Source organism: Siphateles boraxobius, unplaced genomic scaffold (assembly GCF_051911475.1).
Source record: "Siphateles boraxobius isolate OS27281-9 unplaced genomic scaffold, OSU_SipBor_1 19, whole genome shotgun sequence".
In the NCBI taxonomy this organism is placed as follows: domain Eukaryota; kingdom Metazoa; phylum Chordata; class Actinopteri; order Cypriniformes; family Leuciscidae; genus Siphateles; species Siphateles boraxobius.
In genome coordinates this window covers 31,201,371-31,224,014 of record NW_027508799.1, presented here as the reverse complement: position 1 = coordinate 31,224,014, position 22,644 = coordinate 31,201,371, and the positions used below count along the sequence as shown (strand labels likewise).

Below are 22,644 nucleotides of genomic sequence, written 5' to 3'. Positions count from 1 at the left end.
AATATTCATTAAAATTAATACTTTACTACCTGAGGTTACACTGAGGTCAAATGGAAGCTACAGCAATAAAGGGAAACCGGCAACTATCTAGAAACTGGTGATGTCTTGACATTCATCCCATCTTTCACTTTCCATCAAGCTGAGTGATGCTGGGAAGGCAACACCTGCTGTGCTTTTCACTTTTAATGGAAAGACAAGCCAATCATTGCAAAGGTGTTGCTATGGCAATGTATAAACCAACAGGAAAGCAGATGAAATCATTTGAGCCAATCAACACAAGGCATGAAAAGGCATCAATCAAACAAATTCTGACAATCGACACTCAAGTATAAAAGTTAATCAAAATTGCAACATATCAACTGATAGAAGCATAGCTACCATTATAAACCAACTATTTGACACTTGTCACCCATGTGAATTTTAGATAAAAAAAAAAATTCACTGCATATATTAACTTTAATCAATGTCTGTAGAGGTTATATGACCATCACACTGTATGTGAGTGTGTGTGCACTCCGACCCCACCTGTCCCCCTCCCACCTGTCTCTGCTCACACCACCTGTCCAGTCAACCAACCCCTCCTTAAGCTCGCAGTCACACACACACACACACACACACACACACACACACACACACACACACACACACACACACACACACACACACACACACACACACACACACACACACACACACACACACACACACACACACAGGTATTGCATTACATAAGGAGATAAAGTGCTGCTCTCTGGGACGTCGTAATCTAAAAGTCATTCTTCCCCAGCATGCGCAGACATTCAAACACACAAAAAGCGAGGCTCTGTGTCTCCAAACAACCCAAGCAAAAATGTCTCTTATATTCTTATATGTACCCTGCCCAACATCCTAGAAAATGCACCCGCATTCTGGATTGGGGTACTAATGGTTCCCTAAAATAAATTTATTTTTTATTGTGTCCCTGAGTAAGTTTATTATGAAGAAAATATTGATTTAATTGATTAGTTATAAACATTCACAACTTAGCAAAAATTAGTGTTCCGGTTTATTTTTGTAACTTTTTTTATAAAGCCTTACTGTGTAATATAGAGAAAAGCACATGTAAAGTAAAGGGATCAATTAAATTGTATAACAATTCTGGGTCCAATTTGATTAATAGATTTATGAACATCAAATTTAAAGAAAGACCCAATATAGAAATGTTTTTTAGATAAAAACTATTTTATGAATTGAAAATTAATATTTAAATTTATTAGGCGTTAAATATTGGACATGAAGTTTTGTTTGGTGTAGTGTAGTGTATTAAAAAAATCAAATATTCAAATTAAGACTAAATAAACCCATTTTACTTCTAACATGATTGAAGTGAAGTGTGAAGTTAATAGTAAAGTGAAAATAGAAGTTTGAAGTGGAAAAAGTGAAGTGTAAAGTGTGGAGTGAAAAGTTAAGCATTAAGTCGAAGGTGGAGTGAAGTGAAGTGTAAAGTAAAGTTTAGTCAAAAGTGGAGTGAAAAGTGAAGTGTAAAGTAAAGTTTAAAGCGAAAGGTGGAGTGAAAAGTGAAGTGTAAAGTAAAGTTTAAAGTCAAAGGTGGAGTGAAGTGAAGTGTAAAGTAAAGTTTAGTCAAAGGTGGAGTGAAAAGTGAAGTGTAAAGTAAAGTTTAGTCAAAGGTGGAGTGAAAGGTGAAGTGTAAAGTAAAGTTTAGTCAAAGTTGGAGTGAAAAGTGAAGTGTAAAGTAAAGTTTAAAGCGAAAGGTGGAGTGAAAAGTGAAGTGTAAAGTAAAGTTTAAAGTCAAAGGTGGAGTGAAAAGTGAAGTGTAAAGTAAAGTTTAAAGTCAAAGGTGGAGTGAAAAGTGAAGTGTAAAGTAAAGTTTAGTCAAAGGTGGAGTGAAAGGTGAAGTGTAAAGTAAAGTTTAGTCAAAGTTGGAGTGAAAAGTGAAGTGTAAAGTAAAGTTTAAAGCGAAAGGTGGAGTGAAAAGTGAAGTGTAAAGTAAAGTTTAAAGTCAAAGGTGGAGTGAAAAGTGAAGTGTAAAGTAAAGTTTAAAGTGAAAGGTGGAGTGAAAAGTGAAGTGTAAAGTAAAGTTTAAAGTGAAAGGTGGAGTGAAAAGTGAAGTGTAAAGTAAAGTTTAAAGTCAAAGGTGGAGTGAAAAGTGAAGTGAAAAGTAAAGTTTAAAGTGAAAGGTTGAGTGAAGTGAAGTGTAAAGTAAAGTTTAAAGTGAAAGGTGGAGTGAAAAGTGAAGTGTAAAGTAAAGTTTAAAGTGAAAGGTGGAGTGAAAAGTGAAGTGTAAAGTAAAGTTTAAAGTCAAAGGTGGAGTGAAAAGTGAAGTGTAAAGTAAAGTTTAAAGTGAAAGGTTGAGTGAAGTGAAGTGTAAAGTAAAGTTTAAAGTCAAAGGTGGAGTGAAAAGTGGAGTGTAAAGTAAAGTTTAAAGTCAAAGGTGGAGTGAAAAGTGAAGTGAAAAGTAAAGTTTAAAGTCAAAGGTGGAGTGAAAAGTGAAGTGTAAAGTAAAGTTTAGTCAAAGGTGGAGTGAAAAGTGAAGTGTAAAGTAAAGTTTAGTCAAAGGTGGAGTGAAAAGTGAAGTGTAAAGTAAAGTTTAGTCAAAGTTGGAGTGAAAAGTGAAGTGTAAAGTAAAGTTTAAAGTCAAAGGTGGAGTGAAAAGGGAAGTGTAAAGTAAAGTTTAGTCAAAGTTGGAGTGAAAAGTGAAGTGTAAAGTAAAGTTTAGTCAAAGGTGGAGTGAAAAGTGAAGTGTAAAGTAAAGTTTAGTCAAATGTGGAGTGAAAAGTGAAGTGTAAAGTAAAGTTTAAAGTGAAAGGTGGAGTGAAAAGTGAAGTGTAAAGTAAAGTTTAAAGTGAAAGGTGGAGTGAAAAGTGAAGTGAAAAGTAAAGTTTAAAGTGAAAGGTTGAGTGAAGTGAAGTGTAAAGTAAAGGTTAAAGTGAAAGGTGGAGTGAAAAGTGAAGTGTAAAGTAAAGTTTAAAGTGAAAGGTGGAGTGAAAAGTGAAGTGTAAAGTAAAGTTTAAAGTCAAAGGTGGAGTGAAAAGTGAAGTGTAAAGTAAAGTTTAAAGTCAAAGGTGGAGTGAAAAGTGAAGTGAAAAGTAAAGTTTAAAGTCAAAGGTGGAGTGAAAAGTGAAGTGTAAAGTAAAGTTTAGTCAAAGGTGGAGTGAAAAGTGAAGTGTAAAGTAAAGTTTAGTCAAAGGTGGAGTGAAAAGTGAAGTGAAAAGTAAAGTTTAAAGTGAAAGGTGGAGTGAAAAGTTAAGTGTAAAGTAAAGTTTAAAGTCAAAGGTGGAGTGAAAAGTGAAGTGTAAAGTAAAGTTTAAAGTCAAAGGTGGAGTGAAAAGTGAAGTGAAAAGTAAAGTTTAAAGTCAAAGGTGGAGTGAAAAGTGAAGTGTAAAGTAAAGTTTAGTCAAAGGTGGAGTGAAAAGTGAAGTGTAAAGTAAAGTTTAGTCAAAGGTGGAGTGAAAAGTGAAGTGTAAAGTAAAGTTTAAAGTCAAAGGTGGAGTGAAAAGTGAAGTGTAAAGTAAAGTTTAAAGTCAAAGGTGGAGTGAAAAGTGAAGTGTAAAGTAAAGTTTAAAGTGAAAGGTGGAGTGAAAAGTTAAGTGAAAAGTTCAAGCGTGAAGTGAAAGGTTGAGTGAAGTCAAAGGTGGAGTGAAAAGTGAAGTGTGTGAAGTGAAGTGAAGTGTGAAGAAAAGTAAAGTGAACAAAATAGGCTAGATTTGATCCTCTGATTTGACTGAATTGTGAAAACTGGTCTCTATAAAGTTCAGAGGGGAATGGGAGGGTTTGATGATAAATAAAAGCATAAATAGAAAGACATTTTAATAGGCAGAGCAAGTTATTACATTGTGATGAAAGATTATGTAGGCAAATCTTTTTTTCTTTGCAATTACATGCAATGATAAATAGTTCCCAAGCAGATCAATAGGAACAATTATGATTTCATGTCGACTTTAAACAATGTTGTTTTCAGACCGTGTTCTGATGCCTGCACATGAAATGCTGATGGTGTATCCTCATTTATTCAGAGAGCGTTCTCTTTTTCGCTGTGGTCGCCCTCTCTCTCATATCTTCCCACACCACAGCTGTGTCTCTCATTACAACAGGCCATTCAACCTGCTTACTAAGGGGAATCCATCAAAACACCAGGCTCTCACACACACACACACACACACACACACACACACACACACACACACACACACACACACACACACACACACACACACACACACACACACACACACACACACACACACACACACACACACACACACACACACACACACACACCTCACAAAACAGCCCAACCCAGTGTGGCGCAGGTCTGAACCATCCGACCCCATGTGTGTAAAGTTCCTCTCACAGACCAGCTGCACACAGGGACCGCATTTCCATATAAGCATCATGGAAACTCCGGAATGTTCCACGGCCAACGCCATGGTAACGCTCCACAGGTCGGGCCGTGACAATATGTCATGAACGTCCCATCAACAGCATCAGTGTGTGTGTGGAGTTAAGACAAAATAGTGGAATTTGGACAGACGTGAACACCAAACAGCCACAAACACAAAGCTATTTTTCCCAATACTGAGAAAATATCATGATAATTTTTTCACATGCAAGGCACAAGTACATTAAATGTAAACTCTACGTCTATCCTGTCTTGTTGCTAAGCAACAGCACTCCTGGGGAAAATACTTCATGTCAGCAGAAGCTCTTGGGCCCAAAGCAAGGTTGGGTCTACGGTTGCTGTGCCGACAGTCTCCGGTGAAGGGTTCTTTGTGTGGCACCCTAACATCCATTCCTGGTGCCAAAACGATCACAGTCACACATAAATTCACTCTATTTCTTCATTATTGAGACAAAGCATATCTTCAGAGAGAGGTTGAAATGTGGAGGAACTAAAGAGCCCAAATAAACAAAACCACACGCATGACTAAAGCACAAGTTTAGCCAGGCAGATGGTGCAGCTGACGGCCCTGTTCTGGACCAGAACACAAACATAAAAAATCTGAAATTTGAGGAAGCATTACAAACAAACAAGAAACATCTATCCACTTTTCATGTAGTATTCATGTCTCTCCTGTGGGCAAAAGACTAATACTGTAATATTGATCATTATTAATATTAACAAACAATGCAATGTATAAGGATTAACCAACCAGTAGCTGATAATTAAAGTTAGTTATGTTTATTTGACAAATTTAGCATAATTAATGAAAAAAAATGTATGTGTACACACACACACACACTATATATATATATATATATATATATATATATATATATATATATATATATATATAAATTATGTTGCTGACTGCATCTACGATTCCATATTAAAAAGTTAGATACTAAAAATTAGATCTGAAATCTAAAAGCAGTGTAATTGTTTTCTGAACAGTCTTCAAAAGTTAATGGGACAAAATCTCCATTGGTCTACTCTCATATCCATATTGCATGCATATCTTTCCTGAGGCTAAAGTGAAACTATGAATCAAATGGCTCATTTAATGTATAATTAACACAGAACTTTTAAATCTTTAAGTTAAATGATAATTTCAGGCGTCCAAGCACACCTAATGAAAAAAACAACAACTCTATAACAGTTTTTTTTTTATTTTTTTTATTAAAAGGTTGTTAAAGACCATTTTGCAAGATGTAAATAACACTGGTCCAGAAGCACTTTCTGTTTCCGTTTTTTAACACTACACAAACGTTGGGATAAAATACAACCAACAGAACAAATAAAACTGAATCAAAACGTTAAACAAACATCTTTAAGATGTTTCCTTTACATTGGAAATAAAGAAACCAGTTACAAAATGAAACAGGAAGTGTTTCTGGACCAGTGTTGTTTACATCTTACAAAATGGTCTATTCACATAAAATACTGATAATTAAATAAAACGAACATCAGCTGACATCTAACACCCATCACAGCGCATAATTTTCCTCTGAACGTTAATCCAGATGGGCTGCAGTGAATGAGGATTTAGCCTGCGCAGCGGCAGAAGTTAGATACCCTTTCCAATGTGCAGATTAAAGGAAAGAGAAGAGAGTGGCATAAGATCCTTACGTAATGGGTCTTCATAAAACATTCATCAGTCTGACTAAAAAAAAAAACGGCTGGGTCAACAACACTGCCATTCCCCACATTCAACACACAGACCTAAAAACAGCCACACGGTGAAGCTGAGTGGGCATATCTAGACCGTTGTGCACATATCAGTGCAAGTGTACTGGTGAAAGAGTGTAACATTCATAAAAAATAAATAATAAAAAAGTATTTTCTGAATGTTAGTGTTAACCTGAGGATTGTGTTGTGATGGTTTAAGGGCACGACTGAGGGATGTTGTTGTTACTGATGTTACTGTTAATTCAAAGATTTACACCCAGGCTCAATGCCAATACTATTAAGTTGTCTCGATGACTACACAGCTAGCTTCTGAGGCAGCAAAAAAAGTGGAAATGTGCACGCTAGCATGCACAACATAGGTTTCTCAGATGAAGCACAGAAAAATCAGCTAATGCTCACGGTTTTGATTAGAATTTCTGGTAAATGTGTTGCAATGCAAATATTCTCATGAACAAAAAACAGTACTTGAGTTTAACCTCAAAGCATTCAGGGTCTGCCTATACCTGAGAAGAGCGTGCAATGCTTCCTTATATTTTGGTTAAAATGAGATATGTGATAACGCAGCATAATTTTTTTGTCCTTAGTTGTGTATTAATGCACCTAATTCCTAAAAATGCTGTCTAGGAAGGGTTTTGACAACACATTCTCATGGCACTTCTTAACGTATGTTTTGGTGAATTGGTGGCTAACCATGGGCGCATGTAAACCTGTGGAGACCGACGAAACAAAATTAGGAGCCTTTAAAATAGCATAATTGGGGCACTTTAAAACCCTCCCTCATAGGTGCTCCGATAAGGATAAGGAACGTCTATCCTGTCTTAGCCAAAAAAAACTTGGTAGCTGAATGCACTTTTGATAAGTGTGGTTACTGTTTTCCCTCAGTCGAGCATGCACCACAGGCCAGGGGTGCTCTGGGGACAGAAGGTAAGCAGGAACGTACTGGAACTCGCACCACACTTCCAGTTTACAGTCTCACTGTACGGTCTGAAACAGTCTGTGTGATTCTAGGCCATCCTTCAGGTTTGCCTAAAGGCAACAGAGCTAATTTATCCCATCTCTCACAAGCTGTCACATGCTCCCTTCCTCTCATTCTCCTCACAGGGGTGTCATTGCTGTTACGTAATTACTAGCCAACTGACATACAAGAGCGAGGAAAAGAAAAAAAGCACTTTGAGGAAGAGGACAGGGAGTGTTTTGCTTGGTTCTTTTCCATTCAACTGAAATCGCATTGCTTTAAGCATTCAGGCTGACTGGAAGAATGACAGCAGAGCTTTCTCATATCAGTCCTGGCTCAGCACTGTTTATGGTCACAAAAATGGCCCAGACTTCAGTTATGACAGATCAGGATGACAGAAAGACAGCTTTTCAAGTCAGCTTGAAATGGCTGTGCCAGGGTAACTAACTCGTGCTAACGTGGTCAATACAGGTGACCCAGAGAAAATAAAATACTCTGGGTGTAAATACTGTGAACTAAAGAGAAACTACACATTTGAAATAAAATTCAACAAGTTAAACAAGTTAAGCTCAGCATTTGTGGCATAATGTTACATCTGTCATTTCTCTTTTTCTTGAAGACACTTACAGTTGAAATAAACGCGACAATCCGCAAACAATAAAATATACATAGACAAACAATATGTGTGCTAAGGCGAATTTAAAGGGCGAATAAAAATCATTTTCTGTGTAAAGTTCAAATTGTACAACTTTCTTGACAATGTAATACCTAAAGCCCTAAAACGACTGTAAAAAGGACAAACAGCACTACAGCTCAAATAAATACGGACAAATAAATAGTTTGATCCTCCTAAAATTGTCCCCGTTCACTTCCATTGTAAGTACATATGTTGGCCTTTTTTTAAATAAAACTGGGAACAAATTAGAATTCATTTTTGTGTTAATAATCATTTAGCAAAACATGTTGTTGATTGAGTTTAACTTGACTTCCCCTAATATAAAATAAAAATAAAAAGGGAGAATACAGTATCCAAAGGGAATAGAGAAGTAAGAGTTCACAAAAACAAAAGCATGATATTTGTGTTTTACACTACAGAATCACTTGGCTTATATTGAACCAGGAGTAGTCATGAAACAACTAAGTACACACATCAGGTTATTTTAAGAGATTCAATTATATGCCCCAGATTTGAAATAAAGGGGACCAGTCACTACCCATGTGCAAATTTTAGAGGTTAGGCCAAAGTAAACATGCAGCCGTCTTCGCTATTGCTACAAAAATGCAGAATATTTGTGGTCTTCTAATATTAGTGTAGCGGTATATGTTGACAAAGCAATATATAAGGGAAGCAATTCTGAAAGATGACAATGTGGAAAAAATGTTAAATGGATGCAAAATGAGTGCAACAAAGGTTTTCTACGCTGCAGTATTTGAAGAAAGGGTAAGTTACCTCAGAAAATGAACTTTACAAAAATAGTTAAGCTACAAAATCTAATAATCAGTTTATAGAGCCCCTGCGTCCTGATTCTTAACACAGGAGGCCCTTTTTTCCGCTCCCGTGGACCTTTTCCAGGTTTCCAGAGCTCTTATTCCACAAGCTAATCAAAATAATATAAATCAGTCTCTAATCTGTACTACTAACATTGACCCTGCACATATAATATACTGTAGACACAGCAAACCATATGAAAGGTGCAGCGCACACACACTCACCGCTGTCCTTGCTGCTGTTCTCCTCGATGGTCATCTGCTCCGCCAGCTCCGAGAGAGACTCATCGATCGTCTGGCTTCCACGCAGGGTGAGTGACAAACGCCTCTTAAACCTCTTCATCCTCTCCATGGGCCTCTGTGGCAGGGGGGGCCTGTGGGAACACACACACACACACACACACACAGTGTTAATCATCATCGGCCTTGCGAATATCTGCGGGTTATGCGGCATGCAGACTTTTTCATAAAACATTTACTAATTTTTTTATTATTATTATTAAGTTCAGTGGCACCGTGGGTTAAGCGCAGCCTAAAAAGAAGAATATGCGTTACATAGAGAGAGTAAATCATGCTTTTCACTTCGACAAAGTTTTTAAGTAGCTGTTAGAGTTGGTTTAGGCTAGTTCATGGAAACGTCAATTTAAATCAACATAGGAGTTCTGCAGCTTTAAGTGCATGTCAATTAAAATTTACTGTACTTCTCTTCCAGGAAAACAGACCAAAATAGTGATGACTCATCTAGTATGCACAAGTGTACTCCAATAAAATGTTCACTAAAAAGAGAACATCCCATCCACCTAATGCTGGTTTCTGGCTAGTAGCAAAAGCAAATAACAGCTTGCCAGTGCATCTTCGGCAGTAATACTTGTACTTTCCTATTTAATTTACCAACCAATGATTTCTGGAATTAAAGTCTTAACTGCATTTTTACCAAGCTTTGACATACTGGCTACTGGCTATTTTCCAGAGCCCTTCAATACTTCCCACCTCAACTTCCTGTTGGGGAAAAATGCTTGTCAAACCATTTTATGGAGTCTTAAGTATAAAGATCAATGTGGAGGCCTCGTTTTGTTGTGAATATTTGTAAGTTCCAGTGGGATAGTTTTTGATGTACACAGCAGGACTAGACTTACATGTGCCAAGTATAAATGAAAAAAAAAGCCTCATTAATAATAAAAAGCCTTTTAATCAAATATTCATGAGACTGTATTTTGTTTTTATAGGCACTTCAACACATTGTTGTACATTATTAAAACACACACTCCCACATGCGCCATCATTCCCTTTAGACCAATGTATTTTCTTAAAATAAATGACAGCAATGAGACAGACATGCAATAAAAATATTAAAAAGATATAGTTCTGATTGAATGAGGGTTTGAAGGTAGGTAGTCTGAATGTAAAAATTGGAGAAATGATCATGGAAAAATAAACATCCAATATTAAATTTATTTAAAAATAAATTGAAATAAACAACACATGTATAAATAGCAAATAGAAATATACATTTATTTATAATATATTTTAAATTAATAAATGCATTTAAAAATAAATTAATCGGTCATCCTGAATAATCATTAAAAATGCATTATCTTAGTCTAATATTGGTGTTGGCTTTTTATAAAAGCAAACTACTCAAGGGCATGCATAATGGTGATTTTAACAAGATTAAAGTGTGCAAAATAACACCCCTTAAACATACAATCACTCATGCATGGATTCCTTAAAGACTTTAACACACCTTTAATGTGTGTGTGCTTGTGTATTTCTCTCAATACATGCTGACGTGGCACCGTTTTAGGCAGGAAACACCTTGCTATGGGAGGCAGCGGGACTCTTTCTGTCTATTGTATTGCCACCGTCAGACTACACACACACAAATTCACACAGGACTTGAATGTTCGTTGCATTCACAAAGCGAGGTACAAATGAAGCCCCCAAGGTTCTTCAAGTCTACGCAAAGTACAGCATATACTGATAACATTCAGCCCCTATGAAGAGCCGGGTCACTGTAATCATAAACAGAGACGCACAAAAGACTATCAGGTTATAGTGAGATGGCTTTTCTCATGTGGTGTCTGATTTCAGGACGCTGCAAAGTGGGAAATGTGCATGCAAAGATCACACTACAGGAAACGGACGGTCAGAGCATCTGTGATTGGTCCCTCTCGAATACAATCACGCATACACGCCATCTGTCCATCTGACACAGACTAAAGGAAGGGGGGGTAACCGAGCCTCCACATGAGGGATTAAACGACTGATACAGGCCGATATAGAACCGACAGACATTATAATGTGCACGCTGACAGAGCACATCTTCTCAAACAGCTGGTATCTCATTCTGCTCTGTAGGGCAGCAGGGTCCTGACACACCCAGAGCCCACAAGCGTGTGTTTTCATGGGCTTGTGTTTGAACAGTTGGCATTCCTGTGTCAGACCTGCTAGGACAGGGCACAAACAGCCTGAACACACACATGCAGACACTTTAACACTCTGCAAAATCACCATCCTGTTCATTAAAGACATGCAGAAGTGATTCCCCATCATGCGATGTCTACATTAATCTGGATAGTGGATACATCTGAAAACTGCATTTTCATTTCAAAACATTTTGTCTAAACTAGCATTTTCCAAAAGTTTCTCATCCAGACTGAAAAAGCTTAAATCATCTTACTGCATATGCGTAAAACCAAATAAAAGCTCATTGCATTGATACCGAAAGTCCAGACAAAGTTATCACTGTATTCTTCAGCCATGATCATTTTATCATCAAAATATTTTGCACTCAAAATTATTCCATGTATTTTCTAAAACGCAATGCTTTGATGCAGAAAGGCAATGATCGGTCATCTTTTAAGGAATGTAATTCAAGTGAACAGCACATAGCTGGCACATGTTGGTATAAAAAAAAAGATATCTATAGGTACAATATGCAATACATAACTAAAAGTGTCACCGTTTTCAAATACCTCCGGTTTCATAGTTCGCACTACAAATTTGAAAATGCCGTTTTCAAATTTATTCACTTTGGAGAGTGTCTTGAAATAGCTAGGACAAAACGCTGTTTCAGTGTGGACAGAAGGCCAAAACAAGAGAAAAAGATACTTTTTAAAATGTTTTCAGATTATTGTAGACGTAGCCTTTAATGTTGGCCTACAGGGACTTTACGGCGAGCCTTTTCTACTCGTCTCCAGTCTAGCTCATTAAAAAAAACTACAAGCGCATCGCTAAGTGGGCATACAGGCCTTTTTCTGTTTTTTCTCTTGGTTTGCATACGTCCTTTTTCGGTGGAGGACACAGACACTGTTGTTTCAGTGACACACTGCATTCTTGGCCAATGAGCAAAGAGCATTTAGGACAGTGTTGTCTATTGTCACCCCGCCCCCTCCCGTCATTAACCCCTCGGTCTGGTGCAACATCCGTCTCCAGACAGCAGCTCTCCGGGATCACGCTGATAGGAAAGTGTGCTGCTGGAAGGGGGAAGAGTCGGCCACAAAAATATGCAAATATGGTTACAGCTCATATAATATGCATGTTGTGGGTGGGGCATGTGGCCTATGGTGATTTCATTAAGTGTAATCATATTTTTGTTGAAAGTGAGGCTGTAAGGCCCTAAGTCACAAGTCAGTTTTTTGTCCGCATGACACTGATATACGCCGCTGTTCAAAAGGTTGAGGTTGGTAAGTTTTTAAATGTTATTTTGAATGTCCTTATGCTAACCCAGTCTGCAATTATTTGGTCAAAAACACTATAAACTGAAAAATTGTGAGATACTATTACAAATTAAATAAACCGTTTACTATTTGAATATATTTTAAAATGTAATTTATTCCTGTGATGGAACATCATAACTCATGTGTCACATGATCCCTCAGAAATCATTCTAAAATGTTGATTGGCTGCTAGATAACCATTTCTTATCATTATCAATGTTAAAAAAATTGGGCTGCTTGATTTGAGGAAACAGTGATAATTTCACTGGATTCCAGCATTTTTTTTCTTCAAATAGAAATCTTTAAAACATTATAAATATCTTTTCTGTCACTTTTGATCAATTTAATGAGTCACTGCTAAATTATTAATTTTTCCCTCCCCATTTTTTAGACCGTAAAGATCACAAGCTTTTGAATGGTAGCATATTAAACATTATCCAACAAATGTAATAAAAATCTTGTTTTCTATATTGACGTATAAACCTGAGTCAAAGCAACGCTCACCGTCACAATGCTAGAGTGTTTTGGTTGCTTACTGACCCAAGTCAAAAGAACCAAACTCCCAAGTCTCTACAAATGTTTACATGAACTTTAAAAGTTAGACTAAACTAATAATTACTCTATTCTAAGTCAATTCTTTAGTCCAAATGAAATGATGAGCAATAATAATAGTACTAATTGACTTGGCAAACATTAACAATACAAATAGCAAGTTCAAGAGACAAAAGAATCCATTAGTAAAGCACAGATGGTCAGAAACAGCTGAATGTACAGGGACATTTGCATAAACTTGTCAGAAACTATGTTAAGAACTATAGAACGATGTCTTAAAAAAGGTAGATCGGTATAATCTGGATTGGAAAAGTGAGAGGGATTGCCCATTTGTTAACTTCTAGTTTGTCAAACTAGTTCTTATGTAACTGACGTAAAGTTATGACCAGTCTTGAAGAAAATATTTAGACGACTTACTTTTAAGCAGTTTATGCAACTGCTGTTCTGCTATTGTCCTTTTTTGCTCTTTTCATCTTTCTGTGTTTAACATATAAGTAGTTTTACAGTCGCCCAATCATAATCGAGTATGTGAATCAAACGGCGGGAGAGAATCTGTTTACATCCCCCGGGCCAGGATTAGCCCACCTCTTCTGTACATGCTCCTCTTGAGAGATAAGGGGTCTTTGGCGCATTACCCACACCATAACAAAACCCTCATGTGCAGTGTGTGGGCTAGGGGAGGCACGGGAGAAGATAATACATCACAAAATCACAGTGGCACAAACACAAGCACTCACACAAACCTGCAGAGCTTGCAAACATAAACACTTTTTACCCAATAACACAGAGACAAAACACCAGCACCGAGGACTGCTGCTGGCCTCAGCTCCAGCTGAATTCTGGGACGACCCCGCAGCCGGGTGGCACCACAGACCGAGGGTAATTAGACCAGGAAGGCCTGACATCAAACATCACACCAGCCAAGAGGCATTAAACAGCAAGCTAATTAACCACAGCCTGGAGAGACAGAAACTGGGTTAGCAAGCTAAACAGACGCACTAAGATACACAAAAAGCATTAAACCGCACTGTTTGTGTTGCAGTAACCTCAAATAAGGGGTGTCGCGATACACCACTATTGACAATATTTATTATTTTTATTAATATTTTACAATATTAATATTTATTTAAAAAAAAATATAATAAAAAAAATGAAATACCGTTATCGTGTTAATAAAAGGTAGGGTCGGCAATTCAGAGTAGCAATAGCAAGCTAGCTCTGAAAGCATAAGATCCCACCCTCCCTTCAGAGCGTTCCTCCAAAACACAAGTGTGCTCATTCGGATAAAAACTTGTGGATTATCCTGTTTACTTCAAATATCTTTAGACAGCAGTATTATTTTATATTTTTATCCAAAATGGGGTGATGTGAACATTATAGAGTGCAAAACTCTCAGATGTAATTGATGTTTCATTCATACTCGACAATGGAGTGCGCCCACACGCAGAAAGTAATGAGTAATAAATCATGAGTAATAAATTCCAGGAAATCCCTAACATGGACAAAGACATCCAGCGATCGCTGTAGATGCATAAAACGAATAGAGACATTTTGACTGATTAAACATAGAGAATTAACACACCATTGTGACAGTATTATTGTTTTTATCTGTGTTCTTCTTCCAAAGCCATTCATATTTTCATAAGGGTAATGTATATTCGACATATTACTATAGTACTCTATACAGTTATAAAGGCTATAATTTCTATTTAACTGATAGTATTTATTTATTGAAATTTTTTCAATTTCTATAGATATCGCAATATATTGTTATTGTTGTGACTTCTTTTGGTCACAATAACTGTACAGTGAAAAATCTGATATCATGACAGCCCTACCTCAAATCAAGTTTTACTTTTCTAAGCAATTAGACAAAAAAATCCACTCGGAATACATTAGTGACTGCACTGCATTGTAAATCGAGCAGGATCATTTGGTCACTTTTACTTTTGAGCTATTTTTCTAATGTTATGTGTAGATTTTCATTGGATTTTTTTTTTTTTTTTTTTTTTTTTTTACAAATAAATGCTTTTATTGAACAAGGATTCATTAAATTGATCAAAAGTGACGGTAACGACATTTATAATGTTACAAAATATTTTTTTTTTTTAATAAATACTGCTCTTTTGAACTTAATATTTACTAAAGAATCCTGAAAATGGTTAAAGAAGGTCAATATCATTTGGATGTTTTTTCATTGGGTCGTTTTCAAAATATCAAATTATGCATAAAGTGTAAAAAATACTATTTAATTATGCGTTTGTGGTACAAACGCTATGAAAATAGCCTGAGAAAATGTAGTCAGTTATTTTCTTTTCCATAAAACTTGAAAAAATAAGCCCTGATATTATTTGCATCAATATCAGACTGATGATAATTATGATAATTAAAAATAAATATCAATATTTGTTCATACTGATATGGTCATGCATCCTAAAGGAAAAATCCCCAAAAATCAACCTAAAATGTCTATATTTATGTAGCACCCCTCCAAAATCTACCGAAATGTTTAACCTTTATATCACTAATATATCAAAAGAGAAGTCTGGAAAGCACAGCTCAAATCTTCAAATGAACATAGGAGGAATCTCGGGTGAGATTGGTATTTTTGATTCTCTTTCTATCTCTTCCCACATACATACACACAAACAAAAAGTCCATTCCCATTGCCATAGCAACAGTCTTTCCTGGGACTTCTCAGCATCTTCTTTCTCACAGATCAGAATCTGTAATTTACCCCTTCGCACGCCCAAAGACAGAGTGAGAGAAAGATGGAGCTGGTGACGGAGTGGGTGAGCAAGTACAAAACAGAAGAGAGGAATGAGAGAGAGAGAGAGACATAGAAGAAGCAGAATGATGTCTTTGTGTTTGACTACAAAGCATGAGATCTCCACGGCAACTCTGCTCGTCTGCGCCAAACTGCAGGCAAGTGAGACTAAAATGACAAAAAAAAGGGCAAACACGAGAGAGAGAAAGATAAAGAGAGACAGCTAGCAAGCTTAACAGCGAGTGAAATTAGGCATATTACACGCATGACTGTACAAGCGGCTTCATAACCATCCGTTTGAATCAAGCAGGTCTATAATACCAGGAGAAAGCCATCTGTTAACAACAAAAATAAACGTGAACTTCACCTCTGAAAGCAAGGCTCTAGATCAGATACTGACATCAGTTTGTATTAGAGATGCACCGATTACAATTTTCTAGGTTGATTCCGATTTCGGAGTTTGACCTGCCGATAGCGATTTTAGTCGTTTCCGATTTCATTTTTTCTTACAGAACACACAAATATTTATTTTCTCTCTTTCTTTAGTAGAACACTTTTTTCATTTTGCATAGAATATTTTTTGAACAGTAATCGCTATAAAATAGAACTATATAAATTACTCCTGGTGTGCGAAATGCACACACATCTAAAGTGCACTGTTATGGAAGAACCATTTCCTTCTTTTCATATCTAATATCCACACAAAAAAAAAAATCACTTCAAAAAGAAAATTCATTTTCTTTTCTGACATAGCCTACTCCAGTTCTTCTTAAAACACACCAGACATGCAAATTCTGTGTATTTAGGGCACTTTTTCTGTGAAATCATATTTATTTTGTCCATCAAAAGTGTTCTTTCACTTTAATTGAGTGTGAGCAGCGCAGCAAAAATAGACTCTGCGGCGAAACCCGCGCTTCACTGCTGCTCACACGGCGCTCCTGCTCCCGGTGTGAATGCACTCATTGATTAAAATACACGCTGAAAAAAAATACGCGCTGCTCACGCTTGCGGTGTGAAACGGACGTAATTCACGAGGTTTCCTACATGTGCGTTCCTTGGGCACGTGTGATGCTGATGTTGCGCGATGTTAATCATGCGGCGCCCGAGTGCATTTGACTGGCATAAAGTCAGCATATGTCAGACTGACCATCAGGTCATGACCAATCACGTGAAAATCGGCCATTTCCGGTCACCAGCCGATCAATCGGTGCATCTCTAGTTTGTAGCAAGGCCTGTTGACGTGTTTGCCTTGACTTGTGGCGTGTTAGCATGCATTAGCACATCTGCCCTCTGTCCAACACAGGACATCAAAGATGCATCATCACCGTCATTTACCTAGCATAACGTAATTAGAGCCATAGAAATGGACAGATCTGGCAGTCCTGAGGTTCTTTCATCTGCCCGTCCACTCGACGACGCTTAAAGCACTTCAGGGTGTCATTAGCCCGCTCTTCAAAATCACTCTCGCCCCCCCAGCAGCAAAGATGAAGCATGTAAAGCCCAATGTTCGTGTGATGACTGATGGGAAAATGGACGAAATAAATGCAGCACATAATAGACGTATAAAGGCTAAAGACGCATCTCTGTGTTTGTGTGTGAGAGGAGAAAGTGCTGGTGAACATAAATTAACCATTTAATATGGAAGAAAATCTCCAGTTCTTTTGATCCGGTATGGTTTGTTTTCAAGTAGTCAGACTTAATGGACTTAAGATAGCATATTAATTTAGGTGGAAGTGTTTTAACATTAAAAAAAAATGACATCAAAAACTAAAAGTTTAGGATCAATAAGGCGCTGATTACACCTGGTATTAAGATGCATTTTGGTCGATCGTATCACAAGTGGACAAGCTAAATACAGGTGTAAACGTGGTCTGAAACGTTCGGTTCTCTCGCTATCCCTGATTTCTATCACGCATTCACAGTGTTCGTCGTGGTCGCGGTTCTTAGAGCAGAAATGAAAGCTGTTGCTCTCCATATGTTTTTCCGTCATCTCCTTCTGTGTTCATACGTACATTGCGTGAGCTTATTTCGTCCATTAAATCGAAAGATCTGAAAAAGCCCATACATTTACCCGCCCATAGACTCTCCCCTCGAAAAAATCAGGACAGAAATGGTTGAAAGTGAACAAGAGAGACCGGGTGTCAAAACGCCAGGTTGTAAACGGATATTTGTCTACCTCGTTGTGATCTGATAGGCTAAAATGTATCTTAATACCAGTGTAAACAGGGCCTAAGATTTTAACTTTTATTCAAAAAGGATGCTTTGATCAAGAATGACAGTAAAGACATTTAAAATATTACAATAGATTTTTAGTTCAAATACATACTCTTTGCCAAGTAAATGTGCATTTCTTTAAAAAGTGCTAATATGCGGAGTCTTATGCTAATTACTAATATGCTTTTTTGGCGCAGTGGATAAGTGGATAAGACACATGCCTTTGGTGTGAGAGACCCGGGTTCGAATCCACTGTGAGACACCAATATGTCCCTGAGCAAGACACTTATCCCCTAGTTGCTCCAGAGGCGTGCGACCTCTGACATATATAGCAGTTGTAAGTCGCTTTGGATAAAAGCATCAGCTAAATGAATAAATAATGTAAATGTAAAATGTATAAAACCCAAATAAATAAAATGAGATTTGCAAATAAAAAATAAATATTTACAAATGTGTTTTATGTCACAAACACAACTCTGTCTGGCATTTATTTGTGAACCTCTTTCAGTGCATTTGTAGATCCCCTCACGCATCTGTGGATTTCGAAACACTTCAAGCGTCAGCATGCAGACAAATCCACAAATAAGTGGACTCCACCCACCAAAAGAGATGTAAGCGCCATTTCTCTGGCATTTTCAAAGGCTCATAAAAATGTGTCTTGGCTTGATACACAGTCTAATGGTCTAACTCCAACGAAATCCAAATTTTAAACATCTTACTGAAGCAATATTATGGGCCTTAGCCTTACACTTCCTATTTGAGCCAATGCAGATGGCAAGACCACCCTGATCGTAAATCCTAACGTGATTGGTTGTAGCGAGAACGTGCTACGATTGGTCAGCTCAATGTGGCCGTTATCTGATTGGCTTGAGGAAACGGTGGGTGGAGTCCACTTATTTGTGGATTTGACTGCAGGTGGACACTAGAATTGTGGATTTACAAATGCACAAGAAGCAATTCACAAATGCGTGCAGTGATTTACAAATGCACAGAAAGCGGTTCACAAATAAATGCCAGGCAGAGTTGTGTTTGTGATATAAAACGTAAAAACGATGTAAAAACATTTTTTTTATTTGCAAATCTCATTTTATTTATATGTGCGTTTTATATTTTTTTGTGAAACTCTTTACATTTGTGGATCTTAATCTATTTATTTGTGAATTTGATATGTTTTTGTGAATCTCTTTACATTTGTTTGTGAATTTCAATCTATTTATTTGGAATAATGAAACAATTCTAACCTCATACTCAAGCGCATTAGTCCGCTAACAGCATCAACCACGGTATTACATCTTAGACAAACTCACATCAACACAAGCACTGAAATATTCAGCAAGAAAATCTCAAAGCAAGCCACATCCATCAGGTTAGACCCCAAAACAAGATTAAATTGAGACGGGATCCTGACGCAGACGTCTTCTCAAATTCTGTGCATCACTGGCCTCGGCTCTCTCCAGAAGCTCAAACACCTTCCTCAATTTAAATGTCATCAGAAGATCTTCAGCATGCAAACTTAATTGCTCTCAAAAAGAGAAAAACAAACAATCATTAAGAGTCACAAGAGCATCTCTGTGTGAAGTACCAACCTCCATTCTGGCCGCTTCTTTTCTCACACAAACACAAGTCCTTGAGACAGGAATGTTGCGATACACAGATAATGTCTGTCAGCCTCAAGTAAACAAACATATACAATCTCTAAAATCAAAACATCTCGGTTGCAGGACCGAAGGAGAAGAGACTCTGAGGTCAGAGAACGTGATGAAGCTTCACGGCAACAGACGATCTTTCTACGTTTGTCAGTAAATAATTGGATAAAAAACAACCACACAGAATAAAAAGAAAGAAAGCGAGAGGAAGAACTCGGGTAATTAATTATATAAAATTAGAATGATTTTCAACTAACACCAACTTATGACTACTGGGCAAATATAGGAGATTGTGTACATAAACATGAATGAAAATACACACAGGCTTTCCACAACACCCACTCACAGCAGTTTAGAAAGTATTGCCATGTTCTTATAAGTGTGTTGTCTGCATGTGTTTGTGTCTGCAAGAGATAAGAGGATGATCACACACACAATCCCCCATGACGAATGAAGCACCGAGCAGCACTGACTCCAGAAGGGAACTGCCTGTTCTCTGATACACACACACACACGTCAATGGAAGGTCAGACTGATCTTACAGTCTGTGCCCACATTACCAACAGGGATGAAAGTTTGAAAGGCGCATGTACAGGTGGAATACCATGGTTTCAATCACATATTCATAGTTATTTGCACAATAATCCAAGCTACTTCACAGAATTCCATGCAATGTCTATAGGTAGCCTATGTATGCATAAATAAATGAATCATGGCACATTTCCAAAAAATAAAAAATTCAGGGCCTGAATTTAGGTGCAGGAGTGCGATTTTCCCCCCCCCATAATTTTACTCATTTCCACAGGTTTCACGCTCACACTCAAAGCACGCAGACATACAGCCGCCTCTCAAACAACTCACCAGCCGCGAGTGAGTAAGGCTATTTTCTGCGGCTTATTGCCAAAAAGTCAAATACACACAAAATTCTGTCAAAATGCCCATCTTGGCAAGTATTCACGTTAACACAGTCGGTTAAGTCTACAGTGAACGTAAACAGTTGGGAAAGAAAACGCATGTGTAACAGTATATTGGATGCAGTCACTCTTAAAGTGACAGCAGCCTGATAAACCAGCTGATGTCTCTGTCATTAAGCAAAGAACAAAAGAAATCACTAACTGCTCGATTAACTAACTTCTGTAACTATGATTGTAAGGATTATTCCTCATGATATTGCATGGCTATTGATTAGGGGTGTCACGATTCTCCAAATCCTCGATTCGATTCAATTTTCAATTCTAAGGCCACGTTTCGTTCGATTCTCGATTTTTACATTTACTTTTTTTAAAGCCAAAACCGGCCAATCAGGATGTTCTCTGTCTTACATGAGCTTCATGAGGCACAAACGCAAGGTCTCTCGCTCTCTCCCTCTCTGCCGTGCGCGCTATACGGTTTGGAGCACAGTTTTTTCTGTCTCGCATGCGCGCTCTTGCTCGCTCCCTCTAGATTCCGGGAGATTTTAACAAATTTGCATGCATCAGGGAGCCGCTATCAATATGCGGGAGACTCCCGGAACTTCCGCGAGACTTGGGAGTTGGGATGTCTGCAAACTGTGGCTTTTTTGAAGCGCGAACGTTGTCAACATATCTCACTGGAAATCCAAAAAACCTGCGACTTCAATGAAAGAGGAGGGGGTTCAAGTTCTGTCAATGGGTCTCCTGCATCTGCAGTTTTCATGCTATCTTTTGAGTGGCTGTAACTAAGTTAGAGGAGGTTGACCATAGACTCGCAGGTCGCAGCACTTCAACACGCGTGTTTTTTTCCGCTTGGCACGCCGACCTCACCTGACATGGGGGCGTGGCAGCATCGACGATTCCATTTTTTAATTCGAAGTTCGAGATTGTGAATTAATTTCGATCGATTTCGATTTAATAGAATTGGATTCTATTGATCCAATTGTATAATTATTTTAAGATGCATTATGTGCACATTCATATCACATCCAACAGCTCGAATAATCCAGAAGCAGTTCATCCAACTAAGCAGAAACTCTTACACGAATTAGGGCTCCTTCAGACGAATTCACTTTACTGGACAAAAAAAATGAAGTGAGTCATCATATTTAAATGTAATGTGTAGTACATTGCGCTGTAATAGTACTAGCATGGTACTTTTGGTTATTAACCTGGTGAGCGTGGAGGTAGTTTAAGGAGGGCGAGTACTAACAGGTCAATGAATAAGAACACCCGTCCCTTCGTGTCCCAGAATCATCTGCAATGTCCCAAATTTAGTCTCTTTCTCTACCCGAGAGATGCTCCATTCACTTAGCCTTATATTTTTAGCCCCTTGCACAGGCCAGCTTCCCCCCCATCACCCAGATGTGTCACTTCACCAATCCATCAGCCCAGCTTCTGCCACAACAAACCTTTCAGCAAAATACACTGTAAGACGCAGAGGTCAAAATCGACATCACTGCAACAGGAAGGGCACATTTGGCACTGCGACGGAGCTCTCAGCTGATATTGAGCGACTCCAGATATATGTCAGCAGTTTATCTGTGGCTGATCGTCCTGACACCTGACTGGCAGGAGGCTGCTAATCTCACGATCCTCTTTAACTGTGTGTAACCAAGATGACCGCAAACTTCCTGTCATTGTCCCCACAGCAGGTGAGTGGCATTCCCGAGCAGGATCACAAACAAACAGCACAATAGGGGCAACAAAAGCATGTGGTGAGACTCCAAGCAGCCTCTGGGTATTGTTATGTAGCCTAATGCTAAAAGTGATTTCGCTAAATCTTTAGACCTAATGTTCTGGAGAATAAAAATAATACGCAACAATAAATATAAAGCTGAAAAAAACCCACCTACAAATATTGGGTCTATAAATTAGGTACTGGGGAAAATCAGTGCATGCGGGAATAAAAAGTAGGTCAGTTTATGTAGAGTAGTTTACTGCAATGCGCTAGCTGGTTTCAGCATGTGATGTAACCCAACCAAACTTTGGACAGGGAGTTTAACGCCCATCTGACTCAAAGTTAATCATTCCCTACTTACTCCTGCTCAGATAATAACCAGATTAGTGTGTATCCACTGCCAGTAACAGACAGGTTTAGTTGGCAAAGAGCTGAAATTTCAACTAAAATAACATTATCAAATGTATCAAATACCAAAATCTATTTATAATAGTTTTACAATTAACAATAACAGCACTATACAACATAAATTATTAATTAAAATT

The 22,644-nt window shown here is 37.8% G+C and overlaps 1 protein-coding gene across 1 annotated transcript in view; it reads right to left on the bottom strand.

Moving 5' to 3' along the window:
- The window catches only part of cdk17 (cyclin dependent kinase 17), a 57,560-nt gene that overhangs the window by 22,011 nt on the left and 12,905 nt on the right, over nucleotides 1–22,644 (bottom strand). The window contains exon 2 of the mRNA XM_077234958.1: nucleotides 8,796–8,944. Coding sequence (XP_077091073.1) covers nucleotides 8,796–8,922 — 127 coding nt within the window. The 5' untranslated portion in view covers nucleotides 8,923–8,944. The remainder of the gene's footprint in view (nucleotides 1–8,795; nucleotides 8,945–22,644) is intronic.